The 26,751-nt window shown below is 45.8% G+C and overlaps 2 protein-coding genes across 7 annotated transcripts in view; both read left to right on the top strand.

Moving 5' to 3' along the window:
- Nucleotides 1-2,970, top strand: part of LOC143100567 (FERM, ARHGEF and pleckstrin domain-containing protein 1) — a 47,752-nt gene extending 44,782 nt beyond the window's left edge. For both annotated transcript variants that reach the window (XM_076263863.1, XM_076263862.1), the window contains exons 25-27: nucleotides 359-466; nucleotides 689-840; nucleotides 1,446-2,970. In XM_076263863.1, coding sequence (XP_076119978.1) covers nucleotides 359-466; nucleotides 689-840; nucleotides 1,446-1,527 — 342 coding nt within the window. In that variant the 3' untranslated portion in view covers nucleotides 1,528-2,970. The remainder of the gene's footprint in view (nucleotides 1-358; nucleotides 467-688; nucleotides 841-1,445) is intronic.
- An 879-nt stretch (nucleotides 2,971-3,849) lies between these two features.
- The window catches only part of LOC143100566 (dedicator of cytokinesis protein 9), an 80,475-nt gene continuing 57,573 nt past the window's right edge, over nucleotides 3,850-26,751 (top strand). For all 5 annotated transcript variants that reach the window (XM_076263858.1, XM_076263854.1, XM_076263860.1 and 2 more), the window contains exon 1: nucleotides 3,850-4,292. In XM_076263858.1, coding sequence (XP_076119973.1) covers nucleotides 4,176-4,292 — 117 coding nt within the window. In that variant the 5' untranslated portion in view covers nucleotides 3,850-4,175. The remainder of the gene's footprint in view (nucleotides 4,293-26,751) is intronic.

Here is a 26,751-nt window from a genome sequence, read left to right as displayed (position 1 = left end):
TGCAGTTGCAAGTGAGGTCAATTTATTTTTATTTATGTTATTGCCACTTTGAACGGGCACACTCAAGCAGACCTAGCCTGACCTAGCAAAGTCATGACCTAGCAAAGTCATTACAGTGGACTCTGAAAGTGTGCCTGTGGTTTTCTCCACTAGATGGCACCAAAGATTCTGTGTAAGTTGGAGAGGACAGCCTGTTGTTGTAATACAGAGATAATGCTAATTTGCAAATTAGGATGTATCAAAGTTTAACCGAATAAGAAATTATGCTTCTGCTTCTGTTTCTGTTTCCTATCTAACATATTTAGGCTACATTTTAATTTCTGTGTAACTAACTGGTAAAATCAACTCTTCCCTGTAGAATCAGTTGTCTGGAAATCTGTTAAGGAAGTTCAAGAACAGTAATGGCTGGCAGAAGCTTTGGGTGGTCTTCACAAACTTCAGTCTGTTCTTCTACAAAACTCATCAGGTGAGCTCAGCTCGACTGGGAGCAGACACCACAGACAGCCACACAGTGTTTACGCTAACATTACTTACTGCTGAACCAAGACATTCGCAGCCTCCTGTGGAATTTCGGGATGGCTTGCTATGCATGGGATTTGTGCGCATTTTCACTCTAAGTATATCCTGCAGTGGTATTATTAGCCTGTGGTTGCTGCTGGTGACGGCCGGCTCTCTGATCTTTCTGCAGGATGACTACCCTCTGGCCAGCCTGCCCCTCCTTGGCTACTCCGTCACTATACCCTCGGAGTCGGAAAACATCCATAAAGACTACGTCTTCAAACTGCACTTCAAGTCCCACGTGTACTTCTTCAGATCTGAGAGTGAATACAGTTTTGAGAGGTACAGTACACCTCACTGTCCTCTATGTTTCCCTGAATGTTGACTGTGCCTGATGTTATAGTCAGTTAATGTTGCAAGATCATAGTGCATTGGCAGCTTGTCTTACCTAACTTTCAGGCGAGCCAGACGAGGGGGATGCTTGACGCACATTCAAATGTACCAAATAATAATCCAAACTTTCAACTCAAATAGGATTCTCTATCCTTCTAAACGTAACTGAAAACTATCCTAGATAGTGTATGAATGCAAATCGATGTAAATGAAGGTCCTTTATCCTATATTCTTAATATGAAATAATCTAATAGCGTGGTCAAAAAACTATTTCATTATTTATTCACTTAAAAGTACAAGTATTCACTATAATCACTTACAGTAGATGACAAGTTGTCATGGTAGTTATGTTCATAGGCCGATGCTGGTGTGAAAGCTGATGGATGGATGGATGGATGGATGAATGGATGGAAGGATGGATGGATGGAAGGATGGATGGATGAATGGATGGATGGTGTGAAGGGGAGTGTGGTAGACACATGTTCTATAGTTCTTGTATACAGATGTGTTGTGTAAACAGAAGACCAATACGTTGTGTGTACTTCTCTCCTCAGGTGGATGGAGGTGATTCGAAGTGCCACTGTCTCCAGTGGCCGGGGTGCTGTTTCAACACGGAAAGAAGCTCAGGCTCATTGACCCAAAGAGCCAGAAGGATCCCCCTCCTCAGTGCTCCCCCAGACCTCCTTTTGTGCATTTATCTGATCCTCCTCAGTGCTCCCCCAGACCTCCCTTTGTGCATTCATCTGATCCTGCTACATCGACATGGGGCCAGATCCTGCGGCTCCTGCAACTTCTTTTAAGCATCTCTTCAGTTCCTTGAAAAATACTTTTTTTTTCATATCCATTTCTTTTTGTTAACACACAAAAACAGTAGAAGACACTCTTACATGCACTGTCTCAGTAATACACAGACACACACACACACACACACACACACACACACACACACACACACACACACACACACACACACACATAGAAACACACACATATATACATATGATGTGAGACATTCTTACATTCCTACAGTCTGTTCATGCAAACTCTTGGTGCTTTTTAAAAATGGTGACATGTCCGCTGGTTTAGACTGCATCAGACGCTGCATTGTTTTTCCTGCATTTTTATGGGCTTTCCGAGCCTCTTTTATAGGATCTCATTTTATACTATTTTTAATGGTCTATGCCAGTTTCTCTCAGTCTGGTTTTTGCATTTCTCTCATTGGTTGTTTTACAATGGAAAACCTGTCAATAAGAGTTGTCATTTTTAGGACTATTTTTCATAGGTAGGTAGACGTCACTGCTACGCCACACAACTTTTTTATGGTTTGTTGTTAATGTTAAATAACAATAGCTGCTCTGAAGTCCAACAGCTTGAGTGCCAAACTGTTTTGCCGTGTGGTCTTTGTAATTCATTTTTAAAATGTGGGGGACACAGACTCCATAAATTTCTGTTGGAAAGTGCATTTTTGACACAGAATCATGCCATAGGCATCATAAAATGAAGACTCTTTATAGCGACAAAAATGTCCACAAAAGATTTGGAAAAATATTATATGTAACAGTACCATTAATGTATCTAAAACTATTGTCAGGGAAGTTTTTATTTTCCATATATTGTATCTGAATTCATGATTGGTTCAGAACTGAAAATGTGATTTAATTTATATTTAGTTCTGTCATCATGGCTGCCATATTAACAATATTTTTAAAAAGATTTTAACTTCTAAACTGATCAAACTAATTGTGTATAGTTGCCAGAGGTCAACCAGAAAGTTTGTAAAAGTTTGAAACCTAAGGCATTACCTTTAAGACATTACAAAATAACATTTATATTAACCCCCCTGAGAGAATTGAAGCTTTAAAATGTATAGGAAAACATGAATTTTTAGTTTGATATAAATTACGAAACCCCACATATACAAAACTGCCTCTTCTGTGTTTTAGTCTTATTCCTGTGAAAATGCTATTGATGAGATGAGTAAGTCTGGGTTTAGAGTGATGTGTTTGTGTGGATGTCTATTTCCACAGTGGAGGCTTCGCTTCCTCAGGTTAAGAGAGCCCTATGGATATGAAAGCAATAAAAAAAAACTCATCTGAACCTTGTATGTGTTTTGTTGTTATGTTACAAATTCTAAGAGTGAAATTGAGTTCATTTTTTGCCAGAAGTTTTAGTCCTGTAGAGGGCACCATTGCACCATCACAAGAAGCAACAGAACTCATCTGAGGAAGGGCTCAGAGATATTGCTCAACGGTGTGAGTAGCCTATGTCGATGTCAGGACTCTACAGGGGCCCATACGGCTCTGCAGGGGCCAATCCGACCCGCTCAGTTTTGAATGTTAATATGTGGTGTGGTAGTATCCTAAGGGGTTGACAAATTCATTGCAACCTAAATCTCCAAAGTGGGTTTTGTTCAGTTAATAGCTTAACAAGATCTAGTAAATGTTTTAGGCATAAACAGCTGTTCTTGTTTACTACTAGAGGATTTATGTAGCCTATCTGCCGAAGTAAAAAGGAAGGCACCAAAGTAATTAACTTTAAGTCACCCTCTCACTCTGTGCTGGAAGTTGTTGTCGTATAGCTGAATGATGTAGTCTAACAACTGTTATACAGTTAAACCTAAAGATACATTTAACTATGAACATGATTATATATGGATATGACAGGTTGGCCCTCAATTACCATTAATGTATCGTTATCGTTACCTATAGCAAAACTGCCCTTACGCATATTTTTAACATATCGGCATGGCCAATGTGAACTACACTTCCTACACAAAATTAAGTAATAAGCTGTTCATAGAAAGAAGAGCCGCCATGCCATCTAGTTTAGATGCCTTAAAAGAGTCTACGGGTATTGCCGAAATCGTGCAAGTCCTCAAATCGTGGGCAGTTCTCTAGTGGGGGGAGGGAGCTGTGCCGACCTGCTTAGGGAACGAGGCACGCAGATTATGCTCTGTGCCTGGCGCAGCGTGTATGCCGACGCGGAATCCACATTGAGCCGGTGACAGCACTTGGAGGCTACCATGGCTTGTTGTGACATCAAAGTGTCAGAGAAAGACCACATCGAAGGGATACCTATCTATTTCTTCTGCAAACTGACCGCATTATGAAATTTAAAGGGTCGGCACTGAATCTGAAACAGCATGATAGAGTTACAAACTCAAGGTGCGCGCTAGGCTAGTTGGAACGGAAGAGAGGAAGCCGGTGGATGTGTCTGAAAACTCGTCACTTTTCACGAACTATTTTGTATTTTGAACTCTTATTAATGACAGTGTCTAGTCGACCATGTCTACTCCAGTGCACCCGGAAACAAGGAAATTTACAAGAGGACTAAGTAAACCGGGAACGGCGGCAGAACTCCGCCAGAGCGTCTCTGAGGTGGTCAGGACGTCAGTATTTGTTGTAAGTTAATAAGCCATTTTGCACTTTCCATTGTTACTTGGGTATGTAGCCTATGGTCTCTTTTCGAATGTTATGTGTTGTTGATGCTCATTGGACTACACAGTAGCCTAGCCTACTGGTCAGCTGCCCCATGTGTCACTAAATTAAACAAACTACAAGGTCTGTTGTTAGTGCAGTAGACTATTGCATTCTGCCCACTGCTGTCACCTGTATGTGGGACGATTAAATTTAATAGGTACATATCATTACATCTTACCCAGACATCCCATGGTGTTACTCTTATCTTATGTAGATAGTTTACTGAGGTATGGTTTTGGTTATTATCACTTATTCTGTAACAGGCTACTGTAGGCCCTACTTATCACAGTGGTAGTCTATTGAACATGACAGTATACACTGAGCACATTATTATAATCCTGCTGTGGTTGATGTTTAATTTTACATAGCTGAATGTTTCCTCTGTTGTTTGGTGTGTGGTTGCTGGTAACCCATATTAACTGAGAGTTGGAAAGAAGCCAGACAAAGGTTTGAGAACTTTGAATTAATCATTCAAGGTAGTTAATGCATTAGATAGATAGATAGATACTTTATTGATCCCTAGGGGAAATTATGTAGTTATGCATTCAGATATTACACTACATACAGTGATTAGGCATTTAAAGTTAATTTACTATTCTAAGCCTACTATATGGTGTTCTAGTCTATTAAATAAAAGTCAGTGATGGAATGACTGTAGTCTCATGTATGGTTAATCATACCCAGTTAAAAGTAACACTTGCATCTAGTCCCATAACATGGGCAACAAAACAAAACAATCTGTGGGGACACTAGTGAAACACTCAAGTGGGACAGGAATGTTAGTGTGACCAAGACCACCACACAGTTAGTAATGAATTCCCCCATGATACATGTAAATATCCCGGGAGCAAAAGAAGGGTCCCATTCAGGAACATAAAGAGCAGATTGTGAAGAATCCCCCCAAGTTGAGCTCGATTGTATTTCAACCAGCATGGAAACACAAATGTATTGTTTACTTGCTGTGTCCAAAACCTTGCAGTGAAGAAACCCACATCAGACCTTATGAAGGTCTGGTTTGGCTGTTGTTACGATGTGTAATTATGTCAGAACGTTGATGGACATGATGTAACTGCATTTAGATTTATTACACTAGGAGGAAGAGTGTTTTTGTTGTCTCTACCAAGTTATGGTTTTCATAACCATCCTGCCCCCATTCTCATCAGAATGTTAAGTGAAGATGTCTGCGACTGACACCGAGGTGGGATCTCTGGGTCCTTGCACTAGGCACTGACTGTGTGTCTATTGTCTGTATGGCTGCAGAGGTGGAAAGGCCCAGAATCCACCACTTTTGTCTCACTTTCTTTGGTCCGGCTCAAAGTCTTTCTTGCTTGAATGCCATTAATCCCATAATGACCGTCACCAGCTTTGAATTTGTTGTGCTTCTTGCAACACTGTTTATTCCTTGAAACAAAACCGCCTGTTGCATTCCTTCTGTCTCATCAAATTGGATTAAAGGAAATGCTTCTTTTCCACGAGGCTTCCTTTAAACCTAAAAATGATGTAGTCATGACATGAATGCTATGCTATGCTATGCTCATTTCAAATATCAGCCTCTCTGCCCAGCTGTTGCAACATTATTATGAGATTGCAGATTTCATCAGTTAAGCATCCAGTAATGATCAGCCAGGGACAGTTGTATAATTGTGATCAATCTGATGCCTTGTCGCTCCACAGCTAACTGCACTGAATCAATAATCTCTTATGTCCTGGAGCTGATTTGGAGCCTGGAATTATTCAGCCCAAATGAGTGATGCCAACACTGCTGTTACCACCCTCTTAGTGTACTGAATTAGTCAGTGACACATGAGTGACAAGATCTGACTGATTAAATGTAACTGATTCATGACTGATCAGTTACCAACTGTTATTCTCTGACTCTGCGTTTGTTGTACATGTTAATGGAGGAATCAGTAAGCCACACCACCATTATATTTAGCAGAGAGACCGTAAGAAAGATATGCCCACCCACAATTGTAGAATGTGAATTTTTCACAATCATTATTCCATCCTTTGCATCCTTTTAGACCGTATACGTTCACGTTTGCATTTGGACAATGACTTAAAATCACATCAGCAATAACAAAATAATATTTCCTCTCTTTCCATGTGCAGTCCATCTCACCTAAAAATAGTTGTTATTCAGTCACCACTTTGCCAGAGGTCAATGCGTTGTCAGCATCATGCCTAGCTGTTTTTCTGATACAGACTATTGACCCTGCCATCTGTAACCGAGTGGCTACGGCCTCTCTCATAACAGGCAACAGACCCCTATGTGGCCATCACAAAGCCATGAACCTTAAAGGTTCAGAGATGACGTGACATTCATTTCACCGGCTGACTATGTTGCCTCAATAGGGGGGAGGAGAAAGGGACTTCTGACATTTGCAGTAAGGTCAGCCACACAGACCTGGACTCGCTCTCCCTCATTGCTAGGCCTGCCTTCATCATCCACTAACTGAGTCTGTCCCGGCCTCCCTCCCAGCACCTGTCCAGCCGCCCTCTTGGCACCCGTGATAGACAGTGCAAATAGACACGTGATGACTGGAGTGACCTCTCCAGGCTGAGAGGGACCTAAAGATGGTGCCAAGGACAGAGAGAGCTTTGTTGGCAGAGTAACTCGATTACTTTGAGAATTCCGACTTGGAGGATTGTAATTTCTCAGATGATCACTTTGGTGTTGGGTCTTTGGTTATTGGGTGATAAGGATAAGGATATGTGTTATGTGATCTTCGCTAGTCTTCTCAGTTTTTTTCTTTTCTTTCCCCTCTGCGGTCTTGTGTTTGTTACCGTGGTGTACGCACGAGAGATTAGCAGCCTGCCAAAGTAGTTGGGGCAGTAAGTCAAGTCAAGTCATTTTATTTGTATAGCACATTTAAACGAACGACAGTTGACCAAAAGTGCTTTTCAAGTTAGAACAGGGAAGGCAAAAACAATGTGCCTTTAAGATACAAAGACAGGTGTGCAAGACTCTATGAATATAGTAAAATAATGTAAAATAGAATAAAACAGATTAAAAGATAAAGTTTAAAAAGGTAAAACAAAAGCATAAACATAAATTAAAAGACTATAAAGTATAAAAAACATATGATAACATATATATATATGATATATATAAACATTTCAAAACAAAGGATAAAACAAAAACGCAGTAAGCAGTTAGCCACATGTGTTTTCCCGGCAGTGCTGCTGCAGAGCCAAGCAGGAAACCTACACCTCCCTCTGTCAGTCTCAGGAGTGGAGATAAGGATGCCAGCATCAGTATAATGGCTTTACAGGAGGACACGAGGGTGTGATGGTGTAGCTGCTGTGAGAGCAGTTCTGGGCCATGTTGTAGTATCATCAGCATCTCCTGTGGGAGTCAGGGTCTGGGAGGAGATGCTGAGAGTACAGTGGCCTCTTGGGGGATAGAAGTGCCCAGCTGAAGAGCTATCAGATGGGCTTAATAATGCATGAGTCCACAGAGCAGGTGCCCATGTGACCATCCATCAGGCCCACTCCCTTCTCTCTCTCTCTCTCTCTCTCTCTCTCTCTCTCTCTCTCTCTCTCTCTCTCTCTGTATGTGTATGTGTGTGGACGGGGTTCAACCACTCAAATGCACACAGATACCTGATGTCCTGTATACTACTAGTGCTGCCCTGTTGAGCCATGCTGCATCTGTCCTGTGTCTGTGTGTACACAAGTGAGTCTGTTTGGTGCAGTGTGGTGTTCGTTTCCTCCTTCCTCTTGTTTACACCAGGACAATCATCCTAATTTTCTAACGAACCCGAACGAACGTGAAAACACAACCATTATACGGGCAATTGCATATTATTTGCCTGAGTTGGCAAATTACTGTAGGAGGTAATGTGCCTGACAGAAATGTCTGTAGGAGGTAGTTGGTATTTTAAGTAAACGGATATTAATATGCTTGTGTCTGAGGTTTTATATAATATAACCTGAGTACAAAAAAGTATAGGAAAAATATGCACACCGATATACACAAGAATGGCAAATATGGCTGTGGATTTTAAAAACAATCCAGACTGACAGATATTTTCTCCAAACACTCAAGATTTATAGAGTCAGTGTGAATGAATGCGGTGAGGTATTAAATCCACTAAATGAAACACACCCAAAAGACTAGCCATAAATATTGTCTGAGCAGAACTGGGCAGGATGCAGTGCTGTTGAGGTTTCAATCCAATCCAGCTCATCTCCGGAGACGGGCTGCAGGATTCCACATTGTGGTGGATGAAATAAGTTAGATGAACTTGTCCAAACGTGCAAGGATAGAGGTCTCCGCCAAAATCTTGGAAAAAAAGTTACATTCTTAAGCCTTCGACTACAGCTTCCTCAGCCAAGCGGAATTTTTATATCAAAGCCAAAGTGACCATTGTTTTATCCGAGCAGTTTGAAATCTGTAGAGTTGAGAATGAGGAATGAGAGCGGAGAATGAGAACTCCCAAGCTATCAGTCCTTGAGTCTGTACAGATTTGACAGCACTTGGTTCTCACAGATTTCCCAAGCGGTTTAGTCTAGGGTCACGATTAGTTATATAATTCTGCTCAGTCTGGGCTTATGGTAAACAAGGATTTAGTTCAGACTCATTTGTCAAAGGAGGGATCAGAGTTTTGTCTAGAAATCATCAGAATAAATAATTAAGCTTTTGGTCATGTTCATTTTTTTGTTGGGTTGAGGGCAAGTACCGCAGTGCCACAATATAGAGTCGTCTTTGGCTTGTAAATAGATCATCCTCCACGAAAGGCCCTGCTCCAAAAGGCACCCATTCCAAAACAGGAAGTGCCCACTGTTTCCTGCCTCTCATGTCATTTTTCCAATGGACTCCCTGAGAACTCGATAGAGCAGAACTCTCTGTCTCTCTCTCTCTCTCTAGGCCCACTGCTGCAGACTGTGACTGTGTATGAGAAAACCGCCCACTGTGACGGCTCTCTCCGATAGGGCCCGACTGTTATGGAACACAGGGGAGGTTACCATAACAAAGTGGCAGAGTTCTAAAGAGGCTGGGCAGATTGTGTGTTTTCCTGTTCGCAAGTGCTGGGCACTGGTCTGGGAAATGTTTCCTTTTGCCTCCACAGCATATTAAAACTGCGTTTGTCTTTGATACGATGACTTCCACTGGAATAGTAAGTGGCAGAAAATGAAATCCCCCAATGCTTGTACATAGCTTTTGGTTTGAGGTGAGGGTCCTGTATTGGTTTTGGGGTGGCGCCCTTTCTTGCAAGGAGATTTTGGACAAAGAAATAAGGAATCTCGTTGTTTGAATTGGAGGCTTCTGTTCATTTCAATCCTACGCATCTTTTTCATATGACTTGCTCTTCGTACACTCCTTGCACTTCTGACAGTGTAGAAGAAGAATCTAAACATGTCATCTCTCTGTATTTCAAACACCATATACACAATACTTGCTTGGTGTGCAGGGAAACCGAATGGGTTAGAATGGATCCCCAAGGCTGACTGTTTACAAACTGCAGCCCAACAGTGTACATGTGGGACAGATCAGGCATCTAGCCAGGGTCTGTCTGTGAGAGGTGCGTGCCTGAAGTGAGGTTTGTTTTACCAGAGGCTGTCTGTCTGCTGCTGCGGCCGTGTGTTTGACTAGTGCGCTCCCATCCAAATAAAGACTTATTTAGAAGCTGTGCCAGGGCGTCAGGGCTCACACCTCCCTCTGCGCTCTGAGCAAGTGCTGTTTGAAAAGTCCTGGCTGATGACAAATATTGTCTGACTGCTCTCTGTATGGTGTGGTCTTCCACAAAGAGCCTGACCTTTAAAGTTCCCTAAGATTCCCTCAATTTCCTCAGGGAAGGAGGTTTTGGTCCTATATATGCAGAACCTTTGTCACTGGTATGGTAGAAAGTTGGTTCAAAACATGGTATTGCTGTGTGTACAGTATACAACTATGGATGTCATCATCCCTACACTGAAAAAGGACATGATGAACATGTTGAAATAAAGACCATTTCAGTGGGGAAGCAGCAAGTAGATGAAGGTACATTATAATGTAGTGTAACTCGCATCCTGTGGTTTCCATTTGGCTAATGTAATCAGGAAGGCTCAATAAATAGGCTACCTGTCCACAGAGTGCAATTCTCCACATGGTCACCTGTGCACCAGGACGGTTAAGATCTCCAGTCCTTCCGCTGTACGTCCTGGGCGCGGCCTGCCTAGCTTGTGAAAGCTCCTTGTGATGCTTGTCCCGCATGGTCCAGTGAGAGGTGCGTTTCTGTGCCATGATTAGGCATCCTGTTCCCGCCACAACGGAGGATGTGGTGGCCCGAGGCTCCATTAGCCCACAGCCCATCTGCCCACAGCAGCACCAGGCACTCCATTAGTGGCAGGCGCTCACATGTCCACGGCAGGATGCAGGAAGTGAATAAGAGGAACACCAGGCGGATGTGCATTATTGGGGGCTGACTGTAGCCTGTCAACCAACCAATCACAAATGTGTTTCAATACACACCTGCACACACACACACACACACACACACACAATACATCAGTGCTCACATTGTGCAGTTTTGGAAATCATTATGAACTGTATAAGTTACTGCTCCAGACATCGAGGCTGCCAGTGATTTCAAACAGAACAATGCCTTGCTATTTGTGTAGAGTCCTTGTTAAGTCCTATAATTAGTTTGCAAACCTGTGACACAGGCTGTGGACATGCCATGAATCAGAACAATCACTTGGATGTAATAACCACACCCGTATATATCTATGAACCACACAGTGTAAGTGCATTCATCAATGGCTGGTGGTTTAGGAGACAGGAGACTTCAGCAGGCTAGGAGTAGTGGAGTGTGAGAGAAGTTTCTCACAGGAAAAGCCAAAGGCTGAGGGGAAAACATTTTCATTAAGAGGGCAGGTGTGTTGCTCCAGCTCTATAAAAATGTCCATAAAAACAATGTATTTTCCCCTGTAGACGTCTAAACAGAAAAGCTAGCTTTCCACAGTGTGATCTCGTTAACCTTTCTCAGCGCAGTAAAAGTGTATGTGAGAGACCGACCAAAATCTTTCCTCTAATTGCTTGCCTAGACAAGCAGCCCTCAGGTGTATTAGGAGAACCCACGTTCTCAGTCACTTTCATCTCCAGTCAGGAGTTTTCCCTCCCCCTGTTAAAGTAATAATGCCCCTACCTGCCCCCTGCCCCAAATGATCTGTTGTTAGCAAAGGGCAGTGGCAGAATCAGAATCTCTGCTCATAAACGTGCCTTCAAAGCCGCGTCATCTAACACAATTAGAGTAATTTTTAGGCCTCAACAGAAGAGGATTTCATTATTTTACTGATTGCTTTTCGACTTCAATGCAATGCTGATGTTAATTATTTTTCAAATGTTTTGAGTGCTGCTGAATAAAAATAAAAAAAACGGAAAAAAAAGACGTATTGAGCTGCAGACAGGAGGGGTAAAGCTGGAGTCAGAAGTCTAGACGAATAGGTTAATCTGCTTTGATGAGCGTGTCATCTATCTGCCAGTGTGGCTTTAAGCTTCAGTGGCATAACCTCATCATGGCCATGGCACTGCTCTCAGCACTGCACCGTTTCCAGGACTACTGCAACATCATCGTCATCATCACCCGGCCGGCCACAGCACAGTCTGTTCCTGCTCCTGCGATCGATGCGGAGATGTTTTGTTAGGGAGACATGATAAGTGTTTTGTGCTGAGTGCAAGGTGATGTGCTGGGTTAGGATGTTGGGGAGGGGGGGGGGGGGTTTCTGAGACCAATTTTGTGAGGGCTCAGAATATGCTGGATTGCTGGGCAGTTTAGGAGTTGGGTAAGGGGATGAGTGACAGTCTTTATGAGGTGAAATACTTGCCACAACCAGCACCCTGTGGGTGTTGCATGTTTCAGCATAACTACAAACAAATGGAGCAATTTAATTCAGTTTATCTTGCAACAATGTTTTGTACTACTTCATCGCATTGTTCAGACATGTTTAGTCAACTGTCCCTCTTGTGAAATTGGAATTTAGAATGTTTTCTCGGCTCATGTGAAGAGTGTTTACCCTACTCAAGGCATTGCCTTAGTTGAAGTGGACTAAACAGCCCAACTAAACTTTTTTCTGATTCACAATTTTACATCAATCCTCAGTCTGTTATTCAAACCGTGATGTTCACACAGAAGCCTTTCAGCTGTCAGAGAGATTGTGTGACGTATGTGAATAAATCCTGCTGCCTAACTCTCCGCTCTCTGCTCACATGATGCATGTATGTTATTGACTTTGGTATGATTTAGGGAGTAACGTTGTGATTCTTATCAGATGCTCGTCAGTGGGCGTGAGGCTGTCCACAGACTTCATGGGACCTGTTGCACAGGGGGAGAGTGGATGAACTCTAATGACTTTTCACAAGGCAGGGTGCATACTTGGCATTCCTGAGTCTCCAAGCATGGGCATCGGGAGAGAGAGGGAGACCCAGACAGCATCTGATTGCAGGACCGATTTGGCTCGTAGTCTGCCCAGATCCGCTCCAGGCCCGGCCCAGACCTGCTCCCCAGCCAGCTATCAGGGAGTGGGAGACTGGGAGGAGAGGAGCCGTGGTGGGCCGGGGCAGAGAGAGGCCAAACTCAGCAAGGGCCCGTCTCATTAGAAGGGTGCGTAAAGGGGGGAAGTCATGCGAAGCATATTGTGTTTGGATTAGGTTCATTTTTGGGAACGAAAGGAAACTAAGGGATCATGCCTTGTTCCCACCCGCATGGTGCCCCTATCCTAGATAATGTGTTAAATCTCTCCCTGATCTTTACAAAAGTTACACCGTTTGTCAGATTTAATGGCAAATAGTGAGTGGCTGTTTTATATTATAACATTCAGACACAAGTCAGTCATTCATAATCCTTACCATATTGATAGGCATTCAGTTGACAGTGTTTTAAACTGCTGTGATTGGCATATTGTCCTCCATCATTGTATATAAATTGCACTGATTTGCCAAGCTTAAGACACACAAGGGACAAAAGCAACCTGTATTGCTTAGCAGGAAGTTTAGCAGGCCGGGTCAATATTTAGTTTCACCTGTCAGCTGACACAATTAGACCTTGACCCACACTGATGCACAGCCCCCTCAGATGGTCCTGTGTGTTTGTCTGCCCTGAGTTTCCTGTTTCCTTATGCAGGCAGCGTCCTCCTGAGCCTTGTGCTAAAGGCTGCTGCTGCTGCTGTAGCCGGGTATACTGTGTGCTTCTGGCCCTCACACAACACTAAGCCACCACCAGGCTCACTCCTAATCAGCCCTGCTCGTAAAGGCCGTAGTCATGATGTCAACATTGGGGGGGACCAAATCTGTGGTGGGGTCTGAGGGCCATGCAAAAAATATTATTAAAAATCACAAACAAGTTGTTACTACGTTTTTTCCAACTTGTGTGCCGTCGCCACATTTGATTCCTACGTTTTGCCTGCATGGATGCGCGATCGAGTGCACATCTAAATAATATGCAAGATGCAACAACCATTTCTAAGAGGCCTATAAACAGGGTAATTCCTGGTATTACTACTAGCATATTAATGCATTATTTATGTTGTAAGACATGTGAAAGAAATGAATGACACAGGCTTGCACAAATTCATCATTTAAAATAAAACTTTTCACTTTCGCTATCATTGCGAGAATAGGTTACAATATGGACAATGTTTCAAACTTCCCTTTGAGTCTGATCATCTCCAAAAATGTATGCGATTTCCTTAGCCTGTGCTACACCTTTCCAACAAGTTTTGTGAGAATTGTGTTGCCAGCCCTACCTCACTGCAGTAGGATCAGAGAGGGTTAAAGCGGAGCTAGTACAGTAATCAAGGATCTTTGGTAGGGTGCAGTAAATGGAAGCTTTTGATAGCGCACGCCACTAACGAAAAACTAGGGTGACCAGATGTGCTCTTTTTCCAGGACATGTCCTCTTTGAGACCTTACAAATCGTCCAGAATTTTGTTATTCTAGAGCCTCAAACGTGTTTACAGCGAAATTGCATTGCGTTTTTCTCTGCCGTTCACAAATAAGTTCAAAATAGCCTTTTGAGGCAGTGTTTTCTCTTATGTCCTCTTTTTCACAAACTAAAAAGAGGACACAATCAGGTCACCCTAGAAAAACGGAAAACCACCAGGTCAAACCACTCAGGGGTGTAGGCCACTCTGGAACCATCACTAGGTCACTAATTTGTGCGTTATTTATGTTTGATTACATTTCAGATGGTGGTGGTTGTTGGTTTCCTGTAGAGTTTTATTTATTTATTTTTCTATGTCCGTATATTGGGGGGGACATTTTGGTCATATTTGAATATTGGGGGGACACGTCCCCCTCAATGTCTATGGTGACTACGGCCCTGCTGCTCGTGGTGGAGCACACTCTATGGTGAACCACACTCTCTCACACACACACACACACACACACACACACACACACACACACACACACACACACATACTCTTTCCTACACACACACACACACACACACACACACTCATACTCTTTCCTACACGCACACACAAACACTCACACACAAACACTCTCAAACAACTCACACATGTATGCATACACACATACATTCATCACTGGTTACATCACCCAAAATGCTTGCATGCAAACACTACCCCCATCCCCCCACGCAGACACATACACACACATACACCCTCTCACTCACACTCAATCATCCTGCCCCAACTCACATGCACTGTTTCCTAACGCACAGCTACCCATGTAGCTAAACGCAGCTCCCCATGAAATCACTTTCTCACAGAGACCCAGGCCCTCCTCCACCCTCCTGCCTCCTCCTCCTCCACCCTCCTGCCCTCCCCTGCCCATCTGAGGTGTGATTGATCCGAGAGAGGGCAAGAGGTGCGTGCCGCCTCCGGCCTCCCCCGAGGCCACCGCACCCCGCAGAGATAAAGAGCTCAGCGCCTCTCTGACCAACCACTCGCTTAATCTCTCCCGAGGAGTAGTCTGCCCTCTCCTGCGCCGTGGATATTTTTAGGTGCCTCCACCACCACCGCACGTCACAGACCATCAGGGCTCTGAGAGCTCCAGCGAGTCGGCCCTTCACTCCCTCCCACGGCGGGAAGTGGAGCGGCACGCCGCTGTTTGCCACTGGATTAAGTTGATTTGCCTCGCCGCTGAGGGGGGATTTCCACATAACGAGTTCGGAATTGTTTTGAAATCTTGCGCCGTGGTGCCATCGCGGTCTTACACCATCAGACTCTGCAGCAATTATCACAACAGACCCTCAGGGTGATCCCATAAATCACCCCTGCTGGTGCAGAGACCCCTCTACCTATTATTGATAAGCTGTTAACTGTTAAGATGCCCACTCCCTGGGGATACATGAGGATAAGACATGGAGTTTTGGAGAGCTTAGCTGCAGTAGAGTTTTTAAATGATGACGTCAGACTGCCATGGATCACTGCACCATGATTTCTGTTTAAGTGCTTTGAGAGTATCACTAGGATAGATGGGCTAGAGTTGAAGTGAGCTGATTCCATGCATTTCTTTTTCTCCCTCTCCCTTAATGGAAAACGAGTAGGCGCAGATGACACAACCTTTCTAAAAACAGAGATACTGCCCCGTGCACATGTGTTTCCCTTGGACAGGAAGGGCGTGTCGGTGTGTAGTGTGGACAGAGCGGAGCGAAGAAGGCCTCAGTGTTGACCCACGTGTGTGAAATACAGCGGGGCGATGCGACGGGACGCTCTCCCCCTCCACTGGCTTTCTCTGGGCAAACACACTCGGACAGTCGGTGCCAACGCCTGGCCTCAGGAGCTGCCCTGCCAGGACAATGCCTTCCAGGTCAAGTGCTTGCTGAATTAGGACTCACCGCTTGCCATGTTAGTTTCGCTTTGTTTGTTTGGGGGACTTAGGCTATCTGCTGTCGGTGTGGATTTCCTTCTCACACTGGGCTCTTGTGGACTTTGCCCACGGAGGCACATTGCTTTTGGCTGGCCAGCTCATAAGCCTCGAGCCAAGTGCCCTGGGAGAGTTCTGTCTGCTGCTGCTGCTGCTGCTGCTGCTAGTGGTTGGGGTTTGTGTGAACCACCAAGACGAGCCAGAGGAGGGGCATCCACAGGGCTGCATCTGTGGTAGCGGCAGGGGCACAGGTGGAAGGGCATTGTTCGTCCTTATCTTCCCCCCTCGGCCGTTTCCCCCGATTGTCAAGCGCACACGTTGAGCGCAGCTCAAGAGGATTTCCACTGATTACAGGGGAGGAAAAAGCCCAGGCAGATTAGACAGTCGTCACAGGGCTCCCCCACCACTTCCACTCACAACCCATTGGTCAGCTCTGCCCCTCACCAGTGCCTGGCCCAGTCTGAGATACTTACAAAGTCCAGCAGTGTCTGAAAGATGCCATTTCAACCCAAATCCAAGACTGAGTATTTGTGAGAGTTTTATGAATGACATCCTAGGATTGTATTTGGCTAGTTTTCTTTACAGCCGGACATGCCTACGCTGGCCTGGCACACCCAGAGCTTTAGCGGCGCATGCAAGCATGTGGTGCCTCAGACTGATGGGAGGCAGATGAGGTGGCCTGAAACCCCATCACTCTCTGTCTTCCTGCACGCTTATGTCATGAGTAATCTGAGCTCGGCTTTACATGGCGTGTTACTTTCACGCTGCCACCGAGGTCTGGTCCACACGGTGGCTCAGGAGACGCAGGGGTCAAGAAGCTTAAATTCCCCCTCCCCCTCCCCCACCCAACCCCCTGCCGTCCGCCAGCCACTCTCCAGGGCTTCCTCCCAGCATGCTCCACCTGGGCCTCGATAGCTTCCTGCCATTCAGGACTTCTTCCTCGACTCCTTCTCCAGTCCCCTCACAGCCAAACTCCACACTCTCTTTTTCACACTGGGGCGTGTCGGATGCCACACGCACTCCTCCTGCCGCAAGAGGCTCAGTCACATCACATAAATATGACTATGGAAAGCACCTTGCACTGTGCGGTTGTTTACCTGAATCATGAAAGGGGAATTGTCTGTTGTTTGCTCGACAGCCATGAATCATGTAGTGGTCACATGTACAGTTCCTGTCAGGCAGGATATTGCTCAGCAGGTTGACCAAGTTAGATCCATGGCAACCGTGTTAATAGGGTTGTGAGGATGGCCTCGATCTAATCGTATTTAGATACTGTATGGTGTTATTTGTCCAATCTCACAGAAGAGTGATATGCAATTCGCTATTGTGTTGTTTGTGTTTATTTTCCATTGACAGTAAAAGAGTTTGTATATAATCCGTGTGTAGTCCGTTTGGCGGCAGCATGTGTCCGTCTATGTGTCCCAGTGCTGCTCCAGTTACTGTACACTGAGTCAATACAATTCACAGTTTGTCAATCAAATATTGAACTTTGTACTTTATATAGAATCTCTGGAGTGCAGTTACATAGTGTTAAAACTGTACGCCTGTAGGAATGTGGTCTGTCTGTCTGTGTGTGTGTGTGTGTGTGTGTGTGTGTGTGTGTGTGTGTGTGTGTGTGTGTGTGTGTGTGTGTGTGTGTGTGTGTGTGTGTGTGTGTGTGTGTGTGTGTGTGTGTGTGTGTGTGTGTGTGTGTGTGTGTGTGTAGAGGGGTGTTATGAATGAACTGCAGTATAAAGGCATGTAAGCCGGGCAGGCACAAACTTGTAGTTACCGCTGACGGCCCCCAAGAGAGCGGTAGCATGCTGCAGCTGATCCCTTCAAGACCCCACTACCAGGCCGTGTGTGTGCGTGTGTGTCCGTGTTGGGGGTTTTCCCTGACTGCAGGCCATGGTCTAGTGAGCAGCGCTGGTGATTTAGAGTGGTGATGCTCCTACCACTATTGTGTGCCATGCCCCGCAGGCCACAGGAATCTCAGGTATGAGAGAGCGTAGCCTCCAGGGCTCGTCCATCTGTCTCTCCCTCCACAAACACTATCACTCTCCCCTTTCACACACTCCTCAGATTCACACTGTTTGAAGCTGCTCATCAATGGAGAGGTGTCTCTCCGCAATCTTGTCTTTGCCAGGGCCAACCTCTAGAACCTTTACAACTTTCTTTACCTTTAGAAAGACCCAGTGAGTGATTCACGACCTGTCTGTTTGTCTTCACAGGCCTCTGCTGGTGAGAGAGATGTAGCATAGTGTTGTGTCAGTCATCGCCAGCGCTCTGTGAAAACCTGATATGGGATTATGAATTTCCGAGATTCAAAATGGTTGAATGTGTGTCAATGTTTTTGCAAAAGTAGACTATGCACAGTAACACAATGCTATCAATGGCTTGTCTTATTTCTCTGAGGTTGTTTGGTATTCTGGCCATGTTTGATGTACTTTATGCTGCTGTAGAGACTTCCACTGGATTCTGGCAATTGTGGCCATTCTTTTTTCTCCATTCTGAGTAGTTTGTGGTCGTCAGCTTTGTGAAATGTGCAAATACAGTATTCATATTTCTCTCTCTCTGTCCCGCGGCATCTGAAAGATTGGTTTTGGACCGGCTAACAATGCTTTCAGTGTTCTGGCCATTGATCCGCTTTTGGTCAGTTTGAGAAGGATTTCAGATGTTGACCAAATGCTGCCTGTCAGTAAATGGTCTAAAGTGTGACTTTCTGGGAATTTTCATTCCAACCTACCAAGACAACTGTCAAAGCACAACAAATTTTAACCAAAACATTAACACACATTTCTTAATAATCCAATCCAATAAGGATTATGTATCATCACCATCATCACATAGTTTGCATACAGTAAAATATCAAGCACTCAACATGAAACATATTAAATGCAATGCAATGCAAATGCAAACGAGTCTAATAGTTTAGTGACTTGTCAGTGATATTGTCTTATGTAGACTTTGGTATTAATCTGCAACTATATGTGTAACCTAGGGAGCAGTGCTATGCGGCATGGGCAGATTTCTTTTGAAATTATACAAGGCAACTGATGCTATGTTATCAGTTTTCAGCTCATGATGTCTGGCCCAGCTAAGTAACATTAGAGCATGTTGTCCTTGACAAGAGACTCATGTGTGACATAAAGGAATCCTGAATGACTTGTTTTGTATGTGAAAATGACCCTGATGAAGGCTCAAGCCGAAACGTTGGTCTAATAAATAACTGCATATTGAAGTTCTGAGTGTGCCACGACACTTCTTCTAAATTCAAGTCCTTGACAACATGTCATACAGGTAGTAGTCAAACCAGTTTTTTGCTGATGCGATAGGATGAAAATGATACAAGCACCACTGACTAAATACGTATTATCTCACCTGTAGACTTCCTTGTAGTGGTGTTCAGTGAGTGTAGTAGTAACCACATCCCAGTACTGAGATGTGTTCTCAAAGACTAGACCGGTTTTTAGGTGCAGTATTATTAGCCGCCTACAGAGGGCAGTAGCTGCTTTGCTTGAGGCCCGTCCGTGGATGAGCTCATTGTGGATATGATGCAACAGTGGGCTGACACTGGGGAGAATCTGACAGTCACACTCAATCATAATATTTACCTCCTTAGTTGCCGGGTATATAAAGTCTGTTGTTAAGATGAACTCTACAGGTTCTGAACTTATAGCCAACTCTGGATGTGTCTGCTGCAGCCCAGGGGGCTTCTTTGGGATATCACTTAATTGTTTTTTTACTGAGGAACTCCTACACACATGACGGTATATATTGGTGTAGATATATAGATAAATGTTGATACATGTGAGGTTGTTGGCATAAATAGCACCTGTGACTGAATAAGTGTGTTTGAGTTTATTGTTTACAGGCTGCTTCCAGAAAGTCAGTTTGCCAGCTGATCTGGGAACAGCCTGGGAAGAGCTCCAAGCAGTGCTCGTCAGGGAAACATGGAGCTTGCCAGGGAGGAGGAGACAGTAGGTGACAGTGAGGAGTGGAGAGGGAAAAGAACTGGGTGAGGAGATAATGGGGGGGGGGGGGGGGGTTTATGGGAAGGGGTAAGAGAAGGCACAGGAGGATGAGGTGCGTATCTGTTGACACTGGCACAAAGCACTACACAGCATCCTGTTTCCATTCTCAAGCAAAACTGGATCTAAGAGCAAAACAAGGACAGCGGCAGAATTTGATCTTAAAAAGTGCATGCCTGTGTGTATGTGTGCATTTCACCTGTGTGTGTGTGTGCGTGCGTGTGCGTGTGCGTGTGCGTGTGCGTGTGCGTGTGTGTGTGTGTGTGTGTGTGTGTGCGTGCGGTTTATGGTTTGTGTTTGGGAAGAGAGTACACACATGTACACTTTTTTGCATGTGTGTTATTTTTGCTGGTCTTGGTGGCAATGCTTCAAAGCACAGGAAAAAGTGTCCCTCATGAAAAGTAGGTTTAAGTTCTCCTCTTGGGATAAATAAACCATCCCCAAAATACTGAGCACAGGGGAAGCGGATGTGGCCCCTTTGACTTGTGAAGTGCCATTTTGAGGGCCTAGGTAACCTTGGTGTCCGCTACTGTTTTGAAAGAAGGGCTTTGTCTGATGAAGTCCTTATGTGCATGTCAAAGTCAGGCCTTTTTTTCTCCTGTGTATGAATGAGGAGCTGAAAGGATCTCCATATGGTAGTGCCTGTGGTGGCAGACACCTGTGCTCATTGTAACACAAACTGAACTGTTCACTGTAACAGAAAAGTATCTCATTTATGGACCAGCCTTGCTTTGAGGTTGTAAGGCACAGAAATTAGGGGTTGCTGTTAAATGATACCACTCTTCTGGTGAAGCCAGGCATGCCATCAGAGACCGCAGTTTTTGATGAGAAAGTGACCTCTTTTGATGAAGTTCACAGGGTTTGAGTGGAAAGTGGACAGAAAAGAAGGGCCTGTTGTGACATAAGCCATACAACTCCAGGAAGCAGCCGCTTCCCCCCGTCCACATCTGCACGTCCCCGGGGTCTCTCAGCTGTGGCCCTCTCCTTCCGCCCTCCGCACTGGGGAGAGAGAGAGGGGGGATGAGATCTGCTTTGCTACCTTTGTGACCACCGTCCCCACACTGCACCCCCCCCCCCCCTCCCCCACCCCGAGCCTGGACATTCCAACCAGCTGTGGGTATAACCTCTGAACTGGAAGGCCCTCAGATGTGCTGCCAACTCCTCCTGAAACATAGACCCTCTTTACACACACATGTGCACACACACAAACACACACACACACACACACACAAACTCCCACACACAAGTTTTGGAACCAAGTGGAAACCCCCTGACCCGTTTTGGCCACATGTGCTGGCAGCTTTGATCTGTGTAATGAGCTGCGGCCCATTGTTTTCCCTCAAACAGCCTGACAGCACACTGCCTAAAACACACTCGGCGTCAGTGTGCAGGCCTAATGCGATCTGGGACTGTTTACAGGCCAGTGACACCGCTCACACGCTCCAGATGTGGCACACTGGCGCTCCAGCTGGCACGGCCATCCAGACAGGCTGGAGAGTGAGCGGGCAAGAAGAATGGCAGCCGTGGCCTACTGGTGAGCGCTTCGGACTTGTAACCAGCGGGTTGCCGGTTTGATCCCCGACCAGTAGGCACGGCTGAAGTGCCCTTGAGCAAGGCACCTAACCCCTCACTGCTCCTCGAGCGCCGTTGTTGTTGCAGGCAGCTCACTGCCCCAGGATTAGTGTGAGCTTCACCTCACTGTGTGTTCACTCTGTGCTGAGTGTGTTTCACTAATTCACGGATTGGGATAAATGCAGAGACCAAATTTCCCTCACGGGATCAAAAAAGTATATACTTATACTTATACTTACTTATCACACGGCCCTCCCCAGAGTGTGTGACTCCAGTCACTGCCCCGTCACTCAGACTGCTAAGTGGGATCGATCACAAGAGCCTGTGTAATAAATAGTGTCTAACAATAGAGTAGACTTATTTACATGCTGCATTATGGAGGAGTATTTATTCAAGGTTGCAGCCATGGGCGTAGATTTAGGGTGGGACGCTAAGGACTAGTCCTAATCAACATTTTAAGATGACAAAACTGTCCCCACCAATATTTTAGCGAACTCATTTGTGCTGCTGATCAATCCGACAGCCAGCATGACAGTACAAGAAACGTCGTCATTTGATTGGCTGAAAAACCTAGGGGGAAGGGTTATCGGACACGCCCGCTACACGCACGGACTGTCACATTGCACTGGCAGTCAAGCGAGCGTGTGTGTCAACGACAACAGTAAGTTACCAGGGCTGTCTGCCAATACATACCCCATAAAAGGCCAGAGTAAAACATTTTGCTATTCCATTTGCCCTTCAGCATGTACATGTTTGCCTTTTTGTGATTTGTAGATCAGCTATGCCACCCAAGAAGAAGAAAGGGGACATACAAAACTTTTTCATTATGCAGAGTCGAAGTAGGCAAAATAACTATACAAACTGGCAACTGGTGACCAGGCTTTCAAATGCGGATTTTACTGTGTGAAATCATTAGCTGTTAGGATATTACCCAGGATATTGTCACAGCTAAACCTAGCTTCTGTAATCTTTCAACCAAAGTTAGGAGTCATGTTGAATAAGGGTGTTCCTCACGGACAGTCGCATAGGCTATAGCACAGAATAGAAGTCACCATCACTGACTTAAGTGGGCTACCAATCTTGCAGTCGCAATAAACAATGGATCCGATACATTTTCCTGTTCCTATATTCTGTTTATGTAGGCTAAGGTATTTGTGAATGTAGCCTGCACAATGCAAAGAAATAAAAGATAAACTATGGTGCATTTCCATACTCATAGAAATGAACATTGCGAGACACCAGATATCTCTTCTATGATCTGATCCCAGAAAGATTTTCTTTGACTTGTTAGATTTTTGAACATTTATTTTATCTAATGGCATAGCAAACATGATTAATTGAATCCATATATCCTTGCGAAAACTATTTTTCACTAGCCTAAAACCGTGAGACTGAAAGCTAATTGCGTTCACGTTCTACTCAAAGTGACAGGCACTCAATTAGATTTAGCCTACACACCACAGATGTGATGATATTAAAGACGAGTGTAGCCTAATCATTTAAATATCAATGTGATGTATTCAAATTACTAAAAATGTTTAGCTATTAGTAATTATGCAGATCATAAAATACTATAAATAATTAACAATATAAAGTTTATATGAATTCCAAAATATGAAATAGAAACCTATGACAACCATCACTTTCTATGTGTGTGTGTGTGTGTGTGTCTGTGTGTGTGGAGGGTCAATCAAATGATTACCACTGATGTGAATGATCTCACAAATCACACAAACCAAATCAAATTTTAAAAAATCGCAAAAGTATAGAAATTGAGATTCTTCACTTACTACTGGTATTGAAACAATAATGTTGGTATCGTGACAACAGGAGTTGGGGATGTGTCCCCACCAAAGCTGAGACCAAACCTACTCCCTTGGTTGCAGCCATGATTGTGTCGCTAGTAGATTGAATCACTGTCATCAGTATTTAATTAGAGCAGTGGTGATGCATCGACACACACTCATGCCAGGGGAGCAGGAGGTGTTCACAGATGCAATTGAAGTGTCTGTGAGGAGAGAGAAGGAAAAGACCCCTTTCTTAGAGTTGCAGTTCCTGTTCTGATGACGGATGTATCACTCCACCCATACTCCCAGTCAACACGGTTTGGTGACCTTGGCTCATCCCAATTTCTCTGAAAACAGCTCTGCAGATTTCGTGCGGGGGATCAGTCATCAAGTACAGAAATAGCACTTGCTGTCTGAGTAGATCTTAGTTTTCATATGGCTGTTTATCTTGGGATGCACTTGTATGTTACACAAGGGCGAGTGGACTGGTGAAAATCCCCCGTCCTTACCGCACCAGAAGTGCCTTCGTTGGCAGTTTTCAAGTGTTCAGCACAACACACTTCCACTGTTTATGCTTCCTTTTCCCAATCAGGGTAAACAAGCTTGTGGCGTGGCCAGAGCACCACTCCATTCACTATGATGCAGCAGCACTCCTCTGGCCCACTCTCACCTGCACTTACAGTACTCACTTATCTGATAGAGCCTCTATTGGTGTAGTCCGGGGTAGATGAGGTCTGGGTGGTGGGGTGCTTGTGAGGGCCAGCTGCTGACGTTGCGGGTGCAGGAAGCGAGAGGCCTCTGGGTTGTGGGGGCCCCTCTGTGACTCAGCAGATGAATCGCTTTGAATTATTCATCTCAACAGCCCAGTACAGAGCCAGAGCACCCACTGTCTGTCCCTGCACTCTCCCCCTCTCCCCTCTCTCCTCTTCCCTCTCTCCTCCCCATCTCTCCTCTCTCCTCCCCTCTCTCCTCTTCCCTCTCTCCTCCCCATCTCTCCTCTCTCCTCTTCCCTCTCTCCTCCCCTCTCTCCTCTTCCCTCTCTCCTCCCCATCTCTCCTCTCTCCTCTTCCCTCTCTCCTCTTCCCTCTCTCCTCCCCTCTCTCCTCTTCCCTCTCTCCTCCCCATCTCTCCTCTCTCCTCTTCCCTCTCTCCTCCCCATCTCTCCTCCCCATCTCTCCTCTCTCCTCCCCATCTCTCCTCCCCTCCCTCCCCTCTCTCCTCTCCTCTCTCCTCTCTCCTCCCCATCTCTCCTCTCTCCTCTTTCCTCTCTCCTCCCTCTCCTCTCTCCTCTTCCCTCTCTCCTCCCCTCCCTCTCCTCTCTCCTCTTCCCTCTCTCCTCCCCATCTCTCCTCTCTCCTCTTCCCTCTCTCCTCCCCATCTCTCCTCTTCCCTCTCTCCTCTCCTCTTCCCTCTCTCCTCCCCATCTCTCCTCTCCATCTCTCCTCTCTCCTCCCCTCCCTCTCCTCTCTCCTCTTCCCTCTCTCCTCCCCATCTCTCCTCTCTCCTCTTCCCTCTCTCCTCCCCTCCCTCTCCTCTCTCCTCTTCCCTCTCTCCTCCCCTCCCTCTCCTCTCTCCTCTTCCCTCTCTCCTCTCTCCTCTTCCCTCTCTCCTCCTCTCCCTCTCCTCTCTCCTCTTCCCTCTCTCCTCCCCATCTCTCCTCTTCCCTCTCTCCTCTCCTCTTCCCTCTCTCCTCCCCATCTCTCCTCTCTCCTCTTCCCTCTCTCCTCCCCATATCTCCCCTTCCCTCTCTCCTCCCCATCTCTCCTCTCTCCTCTTCCCTCTCTCCTCCCCATCTCTCCTCTTCCCTCTCTCCTCCCCTCCCTCTCCTCTCTCCTCTTCCCTCTCTCCTCCCCATCTCTCCTCTCTCCTCTTCCCTCTCTCCTCCTCTCCCTCTCCTCTCTCCTCTTCCCTCTCTCCTCCCCTCCCTCTCCTCTCTCCTCTTCCCTCTCTCCTCCCCATCTCTCCTCTCTCCTCTTCCCTCTCTCCTCCCCTCTCTCCTCTTCCCTCTCTCCTCCCCATCTCTCCTCTCTCCTCTTCCCTCTCTCCTCTCCTCTCTCCTCTTCCCTCTCTCCTCCCCATCTCTCCTCTCTCCTCTTCCCTCTCTCCTCCCCATCTCTCCTCTCTCCTCTTCCCTCTCTCCTCCCCATCTCTCCTCTTCCCTCTCTCCTCCCCTCCCTCTCCTCTCTCCTCTTCCCTCTCTCCTCCCCATCTCTCCTCTCTCCTCTTCCCTCTCTCCTCCCCATCTCTCCTCTCTCCTGGAGCGTCAGCACCATCACTGGTCCTGCTCCTGCTGCCACTGCTGCTGTGCTGGAGGTATTTATGGCTGGGGTGTCAACCTCTGAGTTGGTCTCCAGCATATGTATGTGTTATTCATTAGCCTATATTGTGTTGCAGTCCTCAGCTGCCCTGCTTTGCCAAGGGCTTTGAGTCCATGTGGTCATCAGTGCACACATGGGGTGGTGGGTGGGTGGTTGGGGGTGGGGGTGGGGATGGGGTGGTCACCGGGGGCTTCATTCCGGGAAGCGTCACGTCCAGGGAAGGGTTCAGGAAACAATTGATTATCAATGCTGAGGATACAGGGGGAGGGGAGTAGATGCCTGGTTAGGAAAGATTCCTCGATCACTCCTCTCATTTAGAATTGACAATGCAGACGTCTATGTGCTCTGCTTCTGCTGACAGACAGACTAATGGTACAGTAGTAGGTATCACTAGTGTTACTTTACCCCTGCCGCTGTGTGGAGTTGAACAGCCCCCATCCAGGGGAAGCCGCCCCTCACACTGTTTTAGTAGCTGTCCGAGACGCCCCACCGAAACTGGACAAAAAAAATCCAAAGAATGTTTAAATGAAGGATCACAGTGAGGCACATGACTGCTGCTAATGGAGCGCAGTAGTGGCCTAGTCAACACATGGCTGTTCTCTCGGCTGGCTGTAGTTCTCTCGGCTGGCTGTAGTTCTCTCTGCTGGCTGAGTGTCGTATATGTTGCACGGGGGCCGCTCTGTAGACGTGCCTGTACAGGACGGGTTGGAATCTGCCCCCCCGAGGCAGGCCCTTCTGAGTCTGTGCTGCGTCTGAGTCACACTGTACCCCAGTGTGAGGTGATGAATCACGGTGTGCGTGTGTAAACAGCACTATACCTGCTTTAGTTCTCTTTCTTCAGTGTCATTCAGCTATCAGCAGGTCCTTGGGGATGAA

The sequence above is a fragment of the Alosa pseudoharengus genome, unplaced genomic scaffold (assembly GCF_046254945.1).
Source record: "Alosa pseudoharengus isolate Yale_2024_CS ecotype anadromous, Long Island Sound unplaced genomic scaffold, YU_APseudo_1.1 YU_APseudo_1.1_scf_3, whole genome shotgun sequence".
Classification (NCBI taxonomy): domain Eukaryota; kingdom Metazoa; phylum Chordata; class Actinopteri; order Clupeiformes; family Clupeidae; genus Alosa; species Alosa pseudoharengus.
This window is presented reverse-complemented; position numbering and strand designations above follow the sequence as displayed.